General features: G+C 35.3%; 1 protein-coding gene across 1 annotated transcript; it reads left to right on the top strand.

The window, feature by feature from the left end:
- The first annotated feature begins 4,374 nt into the window (after positions 1-4,374).
- LOC129250320 (putative fatty acyl-CoA reductase CG5065) lies at positions 4,375-17,016 on the top strand. The gene is made up of 5 exons (XM_054889954.1): positions 4,375-4,596; positions 11,606-12,000; positions 13,965-14,074; positions 15,781-16,216; positions 16,289-17,016. The coding sequence occupies exons 1-5, from the start codon at positions 4,375-4,377 to the stop codon at positions 16,704-16,706; spliced, it is 1,581 nt and encodes a 526-aa protein (XP_054745929.1). The 3' UTR covers positions 16,707-17,016.
- The last annotated feature ends 377 nt before the right edge of the window (positions 17,017-17,393 follow it).

The following is a 17,393-nucleotide window of genomic DNA, read 5'->3' as shown; positions in this document are numbered from 1 at the left end:
AATCGAAATTATTTATTTATTATGCAAAGGCACATTGTGGCGCAGCTTCTGTTATAAACTTATTATACCTTTAATCTACGAGTAATCAATACATGGCAAAAATTAGCGCAAAATAAATGTAATATGTTCAGAATCTAGATCTATGTATGTGTGTGTATAATATAGAAGTATGCTAGGCGCTTAAACAAACCAAGCAAAACAAATATACATACATACATACATCCATACATATGCATGCGTGTTAACTAAATATCGCGTGCAAAGCAGTAAAAGTGCTAATTGTTGTTTTAGTTGTTATTGTGTGCTTCTTCAAAACTTCAGCAAACAAAGTCATTTAAGATTCCATCGCTCACATATTGTGCAATACAAAATGGCAATAAATTTTGCTTTGCGTTACAGCTAAACGCAAATAAAAAATTCTAAAAAAATCCTGTTTTTAGTTACCATTAAAAAATAATCTATGTATATGTCGCTTTAAAATATTTTTATTTAAATACTTATTGAAGGAACAGGAATGAATTATAGATTTACCATTTGCCTGATCTGGATTATATTATATTAGTTTTGGGGAATACGAGGGGTGCCGTTTATATGTCGGGATTAGAGAACAAAAACAAAATTTAATCATCGAAAATCACTTTATTGTTTTTCAAAATATGGTATTCTCCATGAAGATCTATACACTTTTGCATGCGTTTGAACCAATTGTCGAAGCACTTTTGCCACTCTGAATGAGGTACCTCCAAAACATGCATTCTGAATGCCGCAACTGCTTCTTCAGGTGTCGAAAAACGTTGACCCCTCAGTTTGTTTTTTACGTACGGGAATAAAAGGAAGTCATTCGGTGCCAAGTCAGGACTATACGGCGGATGACCCATTAATTCGATGTTTTGGGTGCTCAAAAATGCAGTTGTTTGAGCCGATGTGAGAGAGCTCGCATTGTCCTGGTAAAGAGTGATCCGTCTTTGGCGATTGGTTTTCCTCATTTCTTGGAAGACAACTGGCAAATAAATGGTTGTGTACCACTCAGAATTTACTGTTCTGCGTTGTTCTAGTGGTACGTTTGCGACATGTCCAGTTTTTCCGAAAAAACAGGCGACCATTTGCTTGGAAGTGCTTCGTGCGCGAACAACTTTTGTTGGATTTGGCTCATCTTGAAACACCCATACAGTCGACTACTGTTTACTTTCGGGCGCTCATACGCGTAAATCCATGATTCATCACCTGTCACGATGTCATAGACGTGTTTCGAAGCCCTGCGATCGTATTTTTTGAGCATTTCCTTCGACCAATCGACACGAGCCTTTTTTTGAGCGATTGACAAATTGTGTGGGATCCAACGCGAACAACTTTTTTTGACAGTTAAATGTTTATGCAATATTGAATGTATGCTGGTCCCACTAATGCCTAAGATTGTCTCAATCTCACGATAGGTCACATGACGATCTTGCAATATCAGTTCGCGCACAGCATCAATGGTTTTCGGAACAACAACTGATTTTGGGCGACCTTCACGAAATTCGTCTTGGAGTGAACTACGACCACGATTGAATTCACCATACCATCGATAAACACTGGTCCTTGATGGAGCTTCATCGCCAAAAAATGAATTAAGTTCATCCATGCAATGTTGCAGAGTTAGTCCACGTCGAAAGTTGTAAAAAATAATCGCACGAAAATGTTCACGATTTAATTCCATTTTTGGACCGAGATGAATCTTTTAAGTTACTGTAAACACCACAAATAGCGCTGGTATTTCAAAACGTTCTGAGTACGTAAAAGCCAAAAAATGTCAAACTTTGCGATACAGTTGTCAGTTGCCAGATTGCAATACCAGGGTTGCCAAATCCCGACATATAAAAGACACCCCTTAACAAATCCATTGGTATATGGATTGACATCTCGTGTAAAGTATCGATCAAGTAATTTAAGGTTTATGTTCGTTGTCATTTCGCACTAAAAAAATTCTTTTGGAATTTTTGGTTTACACCTTTCAGTTGTAGGTTACAGGGTGTTAACAATGGAAATGAACAAATAAAAAGAGAAGTTATTTTTCCATTCTCATTTTATGTTAATCCATGTACGGATTTTGGATATTGCCTTGTTGTCCCAAGCCAAATGAATTATTTTGGTTGTGTCTTTCAACTTTTTAATCTGCTTCTCAGAAGGTATTTGACTGACTTTGGGTTTAAATTTATCCAGTTTCACAAGACGCTCCTTAAGATGGGTTAATTCTTTTTCTAGGTGAAATACAGGACGTTATATGATCTAAATCAAAATTCGTTTAAAAAAATTATTTGCTCTGTTTGTATAGAACATGGCATACTGGCTAATTGAGAAAAAGTGGTGGGGTAGCAGTATTGGAATTTGTAGTGGCAGTCAAGCTGCACCAAAAGCTTTTGCTAACCCACGCTTTTCTTCAAAGTTAGTCGGTGAATGTAAGACAAAACTGAACAGTGTGGCAAAACACAACAAAGTTAGTCTTATGTGGGTGCCTGGACATTGTGGTATTACAGGGAACGAGTTAGCTGATAAACTGGCTAACTGGCTTGCAGAGCCTTAAGTATGCCACTACGCTCTGAACCCTTTCTAGGTGTCAATTCTGCATCGATTCAACAATGGATTGACGACTTCATGAGGTCTACCCATAGAGGATGTTGGTCTAGATTGAACTCGTGCAGAGTAGCCAAATACTTTGCGAAAAAACCAAACAGGAATATAGCGACCCTTCTCTTAAAATAGCAGAAAGGACCTGAGAGTACTGGTGGGTGTAATCACAGGGCACAACGACTGTGGTCAGCCATGGGGGTCGTCGACAGCCCGATATGCCTAACCTGTCTTGAGGATGACGACACTGCAGACCATTTTCTCTGCAGCTGTCCGGCGTTTTCCAGAATCAGACTTAGGATATTGGATTGCGATATACTGAGTATGGATAAAGTTCATACTCTTTCGCTTCCGGATCTCTTAAGATTGATCAATGAATGCAAATGATTTGTGGAAGTGTGACATCAAACTAATTTTTCCGTCTTACCACCCACATTTTATCTTTACTATCTCTCTATTCTTTCTGCTGAAATCTATCCGGGTGTAGTGCAATGGTCTCCTGACTGAGTGCTTAGACTTGTCCAACCCCCCTACAAATCTAATCTAATCTAATCTTGTATAGAAGCGTCAATCAAAGGATGGGCTTGGGCTCATTCCAACAATGAAAAATTTCGATAGGCATCGGAAGAGCATCACTAGACAACTTCTCCCTCTTCCGATCTGGCCGGACCTCGTGATACACGCACATTTTTTGCTTGGTTTCGATGAAGTACTGCAGAATTTCATCCAATCTTTTCTTTTCATTTTGTCTTTTGCGACATGAACAAATTTAACGCCCTCTTTTGCCCATGCGATACTAACTTTTTTTTGCAAAAGTTTTCATTTCTAAGCTTTTAAGTACTTTTTCTTTAAAATTTCTCTGAAATAAAAAGTAAATTTTCCAAGAGAATATCACGGATTTATTAAGTAGCTCAAGGTGGTCGACACAGGACGAAAATTAAACATCTCGTTTCGTAAAATTTTTTGCTACTACCTACATCAATTTTTTTGAATTTAGATTTGAGTGAAATATACGAGTAGAATACAAAAATATTTTAATAACACTTACCAAAATCTCCACATTAAAATAATTTTCTCTGAATTTCGCGCCTTTGATTTCTTTCGCGAATTGCAATGAAGCGTCGCCAAGTCGGCCAGTTACGTCAAACCATTTGCCAAATTTACTTCTTTGAAAAATCATAGACAATGAGAGAATTGTGAATGGATTAGTAAAAATTGCGAACGTATTGATATTTAAAAAAAAAAAACTTTGTAAAATTGTAATCCATCTAAACGCCAAGTAACCAACAAGCTGAAAAAATTAAATCAACATAGCAATTAAAAAAAAAATATGCTTAACCCTGTTGCATCATTCGACGGAATAACCCGCGAACAAAAACTCTCTCTGGTCACAAAGAGCGAAATAGACCGTGTGAACAAAACCACTCTCTTATCACCAAGAACGGAATAATCCGCAATAAATCATTTTTTTGTTAAAGTCTGAGGAAAATAAATAACTTTCATTAGAACAAAAAGTAAAAGTCTTACATCTTGCCGACGCAAGGTATTTCGAGTGCATCGCGCATTTCGAACCGTAATGCGAAAGGGTTGAAAATTGCACTACATATATGCGAAAATAAATAACGGTTCAATCACATCTGTATTGCCACTTAATACAAGTTACACAAACGCACATATTTATACAAATGGCCCCTTTTTAATATTTCTAAATATTTTAATTGGTTTTATTTTTATTATTGTTTTTATGCAGGAAAATCACTCTATACAATGGACCTCCTTACTACCGTGGACGAATGCGAGAACTCAGAAATAGCCCAATGGTATTCCGGTAAAAATGTACTTATAACCGGCGCCACAGGATTTATGGGAAAAGTGTTAGTGGAGAAGTTGTTGCGCAGTTGCTCAGGTGTCAACAGGATTTATCTGCTGATCAGATCAAAGAAAGGTGTTGACCCTTTGGCACGCAAGGATCAATTTCTTAAATGCGTGGTAAGTAAAAGTTATTTTTATGATAAAGGTGATCTAAATGCTTGTTTAAGCTGCAAAATCTCAAAATAATTACTTATGGGCCTACGGTTTTAAACCGACTCCGAACTGCAAATGGTTTTATATGAGAAGCTTTTTCATGGCAGAAACACACTCAGAGGTTTACCATTAACTGCCGAGGGATCATAACATTAAGGTTGTCTAAAATGCACAGGATAATAATTTTTTTTTTTGGAATTCTCGAACTCCCGCCCTTCAGAATTAAAGAATGTATAAAAAATAGACCTTTTTTTTATTTTGAAATCGGTAAATATTTATTAGTGCAGCCAGAGCTTAGAAGTTTCGCAATTATTTACATGTGGAACATATATTTTTTCACAAATTTGCTATAAAATCGTTAAAAACAAGTATTTTTTGATAAAATAGCAATATTTCACTTCAGAAAACTTTAATAAATAAAATTCTTATGCATACTTTTTTAATATATTAAATATTTTTTCTATAACCAATAAACCCCTGCTAATGAATTGATATTACAACAACAACCTAACTGCTTTGGACAAAAAGTAATACCTATGTATACCAAGTTTCATTGAAATATGAATCGGGTGTTTTTTTAAGTTGTATGAGAGCTATCGATATCGATAGCTAAGGCTTGACTGCTGAGAATGGTAAACTGTGTTTTCACATTTCTGTTCACTAAGGCTTGGCAAGTCACCATGAATCGTTTAGCGCCAAAACAACGCTTCCAAATTTAATAAATTTACTTAGAAAAAAAATTAAATAAATTAAAAAAATAAATTAATTAAAATAAATAAATAAAATTATGGAAATAAATAAATTAAAACAAATACAAAAAATCTGTTTGCGAAATTTATAGAGAACTGGCGGCATCACCGGTCCTTATTTCTTTCGAAATGAGGAAAAAGCTGCCGTTACTGCGAATGGCGAGCGCTATCAGGCCATACTGACTGAATTTTTGACTTTTGGTTTTAACAGCACGGCGCAACTTGCCATATAGCGCGCTTAAAAATCGATTTATTGCAATATTCAAGCCAACATTGACGCCATACGGTCAGCTCAACACCCGGTATATAAATTGTTTGTCGAATTGTTGTGCACAGCGTTATTGTGGCTAAACCACCTCCTCTCATCATTCTGAGTATTTGGGTATGGATATACGAGGTGCCGCAAAATTAATCACCCTATCGGAAGATGTAAAATTTTTATATATGGCGTCGTACGTTAATTGTATTTGACACTTGTGCACTATAAACTCCAATATACAGACAAGGAATGCAGCGCGTAAAGGTCAAAATAAAGATTTCCATCCCTGAAAATATTTTTTTTCTATTTAGCAAAAAAGATTTGCAAAAACAAAATTCTATGATTAATTTTGCGCCAACTTGTATGAACCTATTTTTCTCGATTCCTTTATACTTTTACATACAGCCGTTGTGTGATGAAAATTATAACACACTTGGGCATAAATGCGCGTGTATAAAACTCACAACAACTCAATGGCTACTCATAAAAAAATGACAAGTCTGCATGCGCTGTATGTATGTAAGTATATACAGATAGATTCAATCATGTAATAATATTTATGAAATGACTATGAAAAAACCTGTAAATAGAACAACTATTATTACTTGTTTAATTATTTCACAATTAACTGTTGGATTGATGAAAGCTAGCATTTATCCACTTGAGTGCGCAAGTGCCAGTTTAACACCAACTACACCATATTGAAAGCGGAAGTTAATATTCATTCATAAAAAGCTTATTACAGTGTAGAGTATTAAATCATTTGTTAGATATATGTGCATGCATACCTACATACATTATATATACAGTGGCTCACATACATATTTTGCATAGTCCCTTGGGCATACAAATTTAAATTTCTTATGTTTTAAGTAGACAAATATTTTTAATTTTTAGGAATTTTGTAAAGAAATTGGATATTCGTTAAGTATTGCAAGCACAAATATTGCATCGGCCACCGTAGCCAAATGGGAAGGTATGTGACTATCATTCGGTAATGTCAGGATTCGAAACCCACTCCGGCACAAATCACCAAAATTAAAGAAAATACTTTTTCTAATAGCGGTCGCCCCTCCTCAAATCGAAGGAGGAGCTCGGCTACAGCAAAGGATGCAAGTCAAAGCAATAGGCCAGTCACAATGGGCTTGACAACGAGTTTAATTGGCAGCAAAATTGATTATATGTATTTGAGTCGAAGGCGTCACAACATACGTGTCGTACGCTATGCCGGAATGCACGAAAACTAGCAACTTTCTACTTTTGTCGTACAGCAAGTGCGGCGAAAATGACACCTGTATAAAGAAGAAAAATTTTGTAGCGCGCAAATTGTTATCGATGGTGCTTTTTATTATATCAAATTAAATGCAGAAAGAAATGGTATTGAATTGAAATTTGAATGATTTAAGTCAATTCAAATGCACCCTAGCCTTTTCGATAAAAGCTTGAAAGAGTAGAGAAAATGCTAGACTTAACTAATATAAATTGTGCTGAAAAATGAATGTGCGTCACGATTCCGAAGCTATAGTGACACCCACCATCTACGACTCCTATAAATTTTATTAAAACCCTCTTTCGCTTCAATAAGCATTAATTTTCAACAAAAACCTATTTATATACAACGAAATATGATATCTGCTTTCACCACAAGGATATGTATGGTTGTTTTTTTTTTGTTTATATGCGGCAATACTTTCATTGTGACACCACGTTACGTTTTACACGTCCGCTCACTGAAATGCGTTGCCGCAACGGACGTAAAGGACCAATTGTGACAGCCCCATAAGTTTACACACAAAACGAGAGTGTTTTTGCTCTTTTTCAAATGAAAACTGTTATATTTCGCTTTTCCTTTAAACAAAGCCTCACAGCTTCACAAATAGCCTGCATACATACATATGTATTTACATACATTAAGGCTAGTCCAAATACAAGTTTTACAACAAAAGCAAGTATTCCCTATTTTGGCATATGATTTCATTTATATAGGTGCCTCAGATTGCCTCACCTTAGCGTAACGTACAAAACCAATAGACATTCTCTGACTTTATATCATGAATGGCTTGGACCAAAAGATTTGTTAAGGGGTTAGGGGTAGTTACAGGCCAGAAAAAATTATGTTTTTCAATGTCTTTTTTTGTTTGTTAGCCAATTACTTTATTTTACAAAAATAAAAACATAGCATTAATACATCATGTTTCGACTTGACTTTAGCAAAATTTCAATTAATAATTGTAAAACTTATCGCTGTTTGTGTGAAGCCCGTTTCTCCAGAAGTCCCTTGCGGTGATCATCACAAGTCCTTAGTAATTCATCTAAAATCAATCGGTCAAGAGAAACTAGTTTCGTTAATAGATAATCTTGTGCCTGATCGAAACTTTTTTTGGTTTTTTCAAAATTAACAATATGGTAGACTCAGGAAAAAATTTTCAGATTTTCGAGAAAAAACCTACAATTAATTGTTTAAAAAAATCGAAATTTTTGAAAAAAAAAATCCTTCGATCAGGCACGAGTTTTTTATGTTTTTCAAAAGCAGTATAAATTTTATTGAAATCTACCAAGCGGTTTTTAAGTTACAATGATCAACAGTTCAAAAAACATAGTTTTGAGAAAAATGCATTTAAAGTTTTGCGAACGCTCCGGAGCGCCCGAGCACCCTTTGTTGATTGTTGAATAACTCGAAAAGTATTTGTCGGATTCACCCCAAATGTTCACACAACATTTTTATGGTATTATACTTTAAGAAAATTAAAAAAAATCAAATTTTTTGAAAATTCTGACTACCCCTGACGCCTTAATTTAGGTCCGGGAATTAGTCAATAAAATACAAGCAAATTAAGTTACGAACATTCAGTTATCGACTTTTATAATTATTATTATTTCCAATGGTTCCAAGGAGGAACAAAGAGCCACAAGGACCTTTACAATAGTCTTCCACTAACTCTACACAACGATTCCAACGTTCTCTCATGATTGGAACCACCCTTGGTAAACATGTCGCCATGATGAGTTCCCTTGAGCGAATGATATCGGAGCTATAAGCAGAGTCACTCTGCGAAAAACTCGCATAATACACAAACCAAGCGCGCAATCTATTTCGACTGGACTAACACAGAAATATTCGCATGTTAAAAAATACAGTTGCCAGTTTGTGAGTCAAATATAATTTCGCGTTGGTGCAGCAACTCGTATTTTCGTTTTAAGGGCTCACTCAAGATTGTCTGAATAATATCGATCAAATCATAGCCCTGCATAGTAGGCATAGTAGGAGAGGTAGACGCTTCATTTTGGCCAAAACTTCTTTTCAACTGCAACTACTGTAGTATTCGGGCAACATAGTGCTTGCATTTAAAGTAAGTTTGCAATATTTCTCCACCTGGATCACGATTTCGGTGGAGGTGTGATTATTAAATAAACTTACATTTGCATCACCCTGTATTCACATCTTTACATTTTTGGTGACTTAAATTTTCCAAAGCTTCTACAAACAATTAGTGGCCATCAATCAACTTGTAAATCATCAAATAAGCGACAAACTTAAAATGAATAAGCACTTATGTACATACCTACATATGTATGTAACCAATTGTACAATATTAACCAATGATTACTTTAATTAAACCATGGCCCTCAGAATGCAATAGACAATACCGAAATAATTTGTTTGCTACTATATAATATCGCATATGAACACATTTTGTCAACTGTAAATATTTCAAAACTGAAGTGATGTGCTTAATTTTTTCAATGCCCAACATTGTTTCTACTTGCATGAGCATTTGTACATATGTACGTGTGTACTGTACCTGCGTATGTACATATTTTTGTTTGTATGTCACCACATCGATGCCTTAAATTAATTGCGGTGACAGAATAGTGCCATGACAGAATTATGCCATACTAAAGCCAATTGTTTATATTTAAAAACAACTCTAATAAAGAATTCAAAAGACTTAAGAGAGCAACTTTTGAAAGCGAACAACCAACCACGAACAACATCATTATTATCATTCATGTTAGCGCGAGTAATGGAGAATGACTGGCATACTTAGTTTTAAAAATGTCTCCATACTGTTGATAGAGGTTTCTAAATGATCGCTGAGGAACATTTAATTGAATCCTTTCAGGCAAGTAGGGACACTCACTGACTCCAGTAATAATATTATGAGTAAAGGCCAGATACAGTATAGACCTACAAATTTCTAAGGACTTGATACTTATAAGTATGAGACGAGAAAAATATGATGATATGGGTTCAATAAAGTTCAGATATATTTGAGAAACATTTTTTGCACACTTTCGATTCTATTGATAGCATGCTAACTATATGATATCCAAATAAGAACAGCATTTTCTAAATGGGACCTAACAAATGATGTATAAGTATGAGTACGAGGTATTTAATGTCACTAATACACTGAAGGGCGGTCGCCGTAGCCGAATGGGTTGGTGCGTGATCACCATTCGGAATTCACTGAGAGGTCGTTGGTTCGAATCTCGGTGAAAGCAAAATTAATAAAAACATTTTTCTAATAGCGGTCGCCCCTCGGCAGGCAATGGCAAACCTCCGAGCGTATTTCTGCCATGAAAAAGCTCCTCATAAAAATATCTGCCGTTCGGAGTCGGCTTGAAACTGTAGGTCCCTCCATTTGTGGAACAACACCAAGACGCACACCACAAATAGGAGGAGGAGCTCGGCCAAACACCTAACAGAAGTGTACGCGCCAATTATTTCTTTTTTATTTAATACACTGAAGGACGCAAGACGAGTTACTGTACTTAGTACGCACAATGTTCAATATTTTCGAGTAAGACATTTGAAAGCACGCGGACAAGTTCAGCAAAAGACGTGATACCCGGCAGCACAAGTAAAGTCTATCAATATTAGCTTGAAGATTAATGCCAACCTATTAAGTCTTTACCACTAAGAAGTTTTTATGGTTATAAGCATAAAGCAATAATTTAGCAAATGAGAAAAAAAACGTTTGATATCATCAATAAATAAGGCAAATAAGAGAGGTCTCAAGATTCTTCCTTGCGGAAAACCAGAGGGGGCAGGGAGGGGTAGATGAAATACCATAAATTGTTACAACAGAATGTATATTGCCCAAATAAGATCAATTTATCCACTGCAGAAAAACAGAATCAAAGCCAAAATAAGCTACTTTTTAAGACTCTATAAGAAACCTTGTGGAAGGAAAAGTACAGTCGACCTGAAAATCAGCCGAAAAAGAATCAATGCAGTATTCACTAAAAACAGCCAGATTGTATGCTAAAAATTTAACCGCAAAGCTGAATTTTGCATTGACTGCGCGTTCAACAACTGTGGAAATAGTCGATAATTTTACATAGGCCCATAATTTCTAACGTCATTTTTATTGCTACTCTTAAAGAAGGGCGTTATGCAAGGGAGCTTCAATGGTATAGATTTCATTTTGTTGAGTATTACTTTCAGGGGACAATTTTTTATCAAAACTGCTTAAAGTCCAGAAAAGGAAGATTTCAGTTTAAATAAAGCATTACTAATATCCTCAGGAAAAAGGCATATATTAGATCTCCGAAGTTCAAGGCGTAATCTGGGTCGGAGGAAAAGTCACACGGCTGATCAAGTTCTTCGTCAACAAAAATAGATTTAAAAAACTCAACAAATAAATTTGACGCTTCGCGCTTGACTGTTATATAAAGAGATGGCAGGGGTTTGCGATTTGATTTAATGCTCAATTCCATGTTATGAATATTGGTATTATAAAGAGATTTATTTAAATCGTTGGAATCCTTTATAATTCTTACCTTGTTTGTTACAGATATATGTACGCCCATATTTGAGTGTCCAAAAACAAATAAAATGGGTCAACTACTGGTACTTTCGTGCAAACCCAATAGAATATTTATAATAATAAATACTTATATGTTTGTATATGTGTGTGCGTACTTACTAACTAACTACTCTTACACAATATTATTGCAGATTTTTAACAAAGTGTTGAAGGAAAATCCTGATATCGTGAATAAGATCCAAGTTGTCAAAGGTGATGTGATGGATTATGGCCTGGGCTTGAGCGCAAATGACACCAACGAATTGGTATCGAATGTTGAAGTGATATTTCATTGTGCTGCTAATGTAAGATTTGACCAGCCACTTCGACCAATGGTGCGAATGAATGTTGCCGGTACATTGAAGGTACTCCAGTTAGCAGAAACAATGGCAAACCTCAAAGTTATCATACACGTATCTACGTCATATTGTCAGTGTAATGAAAGCGTTCTGGAGGAACGTGCCTATCCAGCGCCACAAAATCCTTACGATGTAATAAAAATGGTGGAAGAAATGAATGATGAAGATTTGAAGGAAATAACACCAAGGTATGAATACAAACCACAATCAGACACAAAAAAACATTGATTCCCTATTCGTTCCATATCATTTTTAAGATCTATTTCTCGTTAAAAAAGTGTCAGAAATTCAGTGTAATATGCGTATAATTATATTGATTCGTACGTAATCGTAGTATTTACACGTAGTTGTAGTAGTATTTACGATTGAAGATAGCAAAAAAGTCGTGTGGAAGTATCAATTTGAATAAATATCAAACTAAAATGTAGGATTCGTTCTTGCAGTAGCACTATGATACTGCGCTTAGGAGCAAGCCCTAAACTATAACTCGATACCAGTCCTTTCAGGCGTTTCCGCATACGCCGCGTATGTCTCAGAAGATATATAACTGCCACTTTAGAATACTATATATGAAAACACCTCCACAAGCCAAGTTGGAAACACCCGAAACACCTGAATGTAACCGAATTTTCTACTTTTTTCAGGCGTTTCAGGCGTTAGTGGCAAACAGCTGTTTCGAATATTAGTTCTGATGCGCGTGAATACGGCTAGGTACGTACTAGGTTGTTCAATAAGTTTCGATTCTATAAGAGAGGACGTTGCTAACAACCTAAATTGTTTTTGTTATGTTGGTACTCTCTTCATATGAACGTACATATGTAAATTTGTCAATGCAACATTTGTTTACAAGCCATTTAGTACCGACGCCTCACAGTATTTCCTACAATGGAAGAAATCAAGTATCGTGCGGTGATTGAATTTTTATTTTGGAAGGTTTAAAAGCAACGGAAATTTATGAACGAATGTTAAAAGTGTATAAGGACTTTTCGCCATCAATTAGTACAGCAGAAAGGCGGGTTGCTGAATTTAAACGTGACGGTGCACGTCAAGGACGTTCAAAAACCGCAACAACACCAGAAATCGTAGAGAAAAAAAGAATATAGTATTGGAGAATCGTCGAGTGACTGAAAGAGATTTAGTAGAACGCCGATTGACATTGATAGTGTAAGCAATATTTTGACTGAAGTATTGGGTTTCAGAAAGCTGTGTGCACAATGGGTGCCGCATTCGCTGACAATGGAACAAAAACATATCCGAATACGACTTTCTCAGAAGCATTTAGAGCATTTTCGAATGAATAAAGTGGATTTTGAGTATCATACTTTATCCTAAATCAGAACAAGAGGTTAAAGAGTTGTGTGAACCTAGTTCCTCGGCTCCGAAACGAGTTCGTGTTCAGAAATCGGCCAAAAAGGCGTTAGCATCAGTTTTTTGGGATGCGAAAGAAATTTTGTTTGTGGAAAAAATCAATTCTGAATTCTGAAAAAACTCGTAAAAAAAGACTAAGCTTTCAAAAGAAAAAAAAATATTTTTAATTAAGCCAACAGATTTGGCGTCTGGCGACTTCCATTTATTTCCAGACCTAAAAAAATGCATGCTTGGAAAGCGTTTTTCATCAATGATGGGGGATGGTAACAGCTATGGAAGCGAATTTGCAGCCCTTAGTATTCCTCTGATCGGACGAGTCAAGAGTATTGAAGAGCTTTTTTGGCAGAAAATTAGTATCAGAACTTAGCGGAATAAAATTAGTCGCTTAGGATTCCAATAATTGTAATGTGGTAATCAAAATCATTTTTTGATCTGACGAAGCGCACTCTCATCGTTGAGAACTGAATATATCCTCAAAGAGTGAAAGTTTTTTGCAAATTTCGGACAATTGCATCATTGACTCATTTTTCTTTGAAAATGCTGCTGGTAACGCCATTTCGGTCAACGGTAATCACCACAGAGTCATAATAAACGATTTTTTCTGGCCGGAAATCACTGATCACGATTTGTTATTTTTGACAATTTTCAACATTTTTTACTAAGCCAGGAATAAATTTTAAAAACATCACATCCCTCACTTCATAACTAACCCTAAATATAGTACCTATTATTGAGATGTTAACTCTAAGTATATAATTTGATTTTTATTTTCATTGAATGTTAGACTGCTTAATGGACTTCCGAACACCTACGCCTACAGCAAAGCACTTACTGAGGACCTGATATGTCGATATGGAAAAAACTTACCTATAATTATTACTCGACCGTCAATTGGTAAGAATTTCTCCGCTTTGCCTTAGATCTCTAAAATAATGTTTCAATATATAAGTATTAGGGCGGGTCGATTTAAAAATCGCTCATTGCTCTGTGAAAATCGTATTTTAGGGATCAAAATAAGAAACTTTGCCGAAGGAACCATACCTCTAAAACGAATTCTGATGTCCCCCAATTTGGGTTGAACGAAAAATCCCACTTTAACCCATTTAGAGTGCTCCAATCGAGTCCAAATGTATGACCGAACCCCACTAACTTTGGACGGCCGATCCACCCATGCCAGTGGCACACCTCCTGGAACTCCCCTGGGGCGTTCCCCATACAATCATTTCAAAATATCACCATTTTTGGCCTTTACATGAGAAAAGAAACTAAAAAGTTCGACACAAATTGTGGAACATCAGAATTCGTTTTAGAGGTATGGTTCCTTCGGTAAAGTTTCTTATTTTGATCCCTAGAATATGATTTTCACAGAGCAATGGGCGATTTTTTGCCTCCCCACAAATCGACCCGGCCTAATAAGTATACTACAGTGAACAAATTGAAATATATACCATAGTACTCTCCACTACGTTGCCTGGGTGTTATACGAGTACAAAGTCTACCGCAAAAGTTCTTGGACCGGCGTAAAATTAAGGAAACTAAAAACTAAGAAAAAACTAAAAAAGATTTTGGCAAAGTTGATTTATTGTAGGTAACCGAAGAATAAGACAATTCTTAGTTTTCATCGCTAGAAGGATTCCCGATTTGAATCCTTTTGGAATATTCAAATTGCACATTACTGCCCTTTATGAGGACGTTTGTCTCTAACTGATATTTAAAATAGGCGAAATAGGTTAATAACTATGCCCATCTTCCTTTCCCCACTAGTTTCCTTACTAGTTTAGAAATTTCTTCGGTTTCTAGGCTTCTTAGACAATTTTTTGTTGTCATTTTCCGTTGCTTTAAATTATGACCGTTGATGTGAAAGTATGGACCTAACTATGGTTTCACTTGGGATTTACTATGTCCAAAAGTTGTTCTGTTATACCAGATAGCGCAAAATTAATCCCCCTAAAGAAAGATTTACAATATAATTTTTGCGTGTGTGCGAATTGCGTGTTGCGTCAGCTGCAGTATATAAACAGACAAGCAATGGAACGCGTAAAGGTCAAAATAGAGATTTCCATCACTCAAAATCATTTAGCAAAAAAATATTTTATTATTTAGCAAAAAAAGTTATTCAAAAACAAAATTGGATTATTAATTTTGCGCCACCTTGTAAAGTATACAAGACATAGGCTCGACATTATTTTGAAATATAGGACAAGGTCACTTACGGATTACGGCTAAACTTTTATTAAATTTCCTGAGATATTTCACAAAAGGTTTTTATAGAGCAAAAATAATACTGACAACAATTCGTAAAAGTCAATATTGAAATATTTAATACGTGTAAAACTCATAGGTGTGTACAAGAATGAATTGCATGGAGAATTTGAATGCAGATTTGAATTGAAAATGTTAGCCAGTAACATAACAGTTTCATATTAAAAATATCGTTTCACCTAAGCTTCTTAAACATAGGTATTATGTATATATATATGAATGTATATATGTTATGTATATATATATGAATGTATATATATACATATATATGTATACATTATATTAAAATAATTAAAACGTGCTAATAAGGAAGAATTTATACTTAATATCCACTTCAGTCACCGCAGCAATCAAGGAACCTCTGCCCGGTTGGATAGAGGGCGTTAACGGACCCACCGGTTTAATGATTGGAGCAGCACGCGGTATTATTCGCTCAATGCATTGCAATCCTGAATACTCATCGACAGTCATACCAGTGGATAAAGCTATTAATGGCATGATAGTAGCGGGTTACAAACGTAGCAAATCAAAGGAAAAAGGCTCTATAGAATTTTGTAATCTTTGCATTTCGAAGAAAGCCTTATTTTCTTGGGGTGAAAGCATCGAGACTGGAAAAAGATTTTTCTACGAATTCCCGCTCAGTTATGCATTATGGTTTCCAGATGGATCGATCAAAAAGAGCTATTATCATCATCTATTCTGCGTGATTTTATTTCATTATCTTCCGGCATACATCATCGATTTTTTATTACTAATTGTTGGACGAAAACCTTTGTAAGTTATTCATAGCATATTTTTATTGACTAAAATCTACAATTATGGCACTTTGCCGTCTTTATTTTTTAGTATGGTGCATATACAAAATAAGATATCAACGGGACTTAAACTATTGCAGTACTACACCACTAAGGACTGGGATTTTCGCAACGAGAATTTCCAACGCTTAAGTGATAACCTAAACCAAACAGATCAGGAGTTGTTTGACACATCCGTAGGTCAAGTGAATTGGGAGCAATACATACGAGGCTACATAATCGGTATGAGAACGTACATACTTGGCGAAAATGAAGAGACAATTCCGAAAGCGAAGAGGGTGTTGCGCAGATTATATATTTTAGATCGCATAACCACATACACGTTTTATATATTAGTTTTTTGGTTCTTGTGGGCTCATTTAGAAGGCTTTTTGGAGCAGAGCGATGCAATAATACGATCTTCTCTGCAGATAATTTACAAAGACTACAACAAAACTGTGCATTTGTAGTTTAAATGTTTGAAAGTGACCTGTTTAATTTTTTGTTGTTTACTAAATACTACATTACTTTGTATATATTTACATATATATGTCGGTATGTGTCTACATACATATACTCTTTAAATTCAAGAAATACACATCTATACATAAACCTATTCCAGGTATACATGCACAGGTACTATATGTACCTTATTAAATCTATATACATATGTTTGTGTGTATGTATGTATGATTTCGAATATTAGTCAGTAAAACTAAATACAACTCAAAGATTAAATAAACATATTGCCATTTGAAGTACCAAGATTCTTGCCAAGAAGATCTAAGTTTTTGTATTCTTAGTATATAAAATACATACATAAGGGTGGTCCAAAAACAAGCTCATTTAATATGAAATAAAACATAATTAAAAAAAGCAATATATTTATGTTTGAGTCATATGGTTTTACTAAAAAGAGCACACATTAGATCTGTTCATGAAGCAAATTATTTGTAACAATTAACAATTACAAATTATCATGTTTTGGTGTTTATGTATCCAAAAAAATTGCAAAGTAGGGGAAAGTGCGAGGGCAAGGTGTCGTTTCATTTTGAGGGAAAGTGACAAGTTTTGACTGGATAAATTTTTACTTGTAAGAATTTGCAAGTGAGAAAAACAGCTGATCGCAAAGGAAAAAAAAAACGAATTAGAATTTG

This window comes from Anastrepha obliqua, chromosome 1, assembly GCF_027943255.1.
Source record: "Anastrepha obliqua isolate idAnaObli1 chromosome 1, idAnaObli1_1.0, whole genome shotgun sequence".
Classification (NCBI taxonomy): Eukaryota; Metazoa; Arthropoda; class Insecta; order Diptera; family Tephritidae; genus Anastrepha; species Anastrepha obliqua.
Note: the sequence above shows the minus strand (reverse complement) of the source record. Positions and strands in the feature narration are given on the sequence as shown.

Coding starts and splice junctions, on each gene's coding strand:
- LOC129250320 (XM_054889954.1), top strand. CDS start 4,375: ATGGACCTCCTTACTACCGTGGACGAATGCGAGAACTCAGAAATAGCC. Junction 4,597..11,605: donor ATCAATTTCTTAAATGCGTG/GTAAGTAAAAGT, acceptor ATATTATTGCAG/ATTTTTAACAAAGTGTTGAA. Junction 14,075..15,780: donor TATTACTCGACCGTCAATTG/GTAAGAATTTCT, acceptor TATCCACTTCAG/TCACCGCAGCAATCAAGGAA.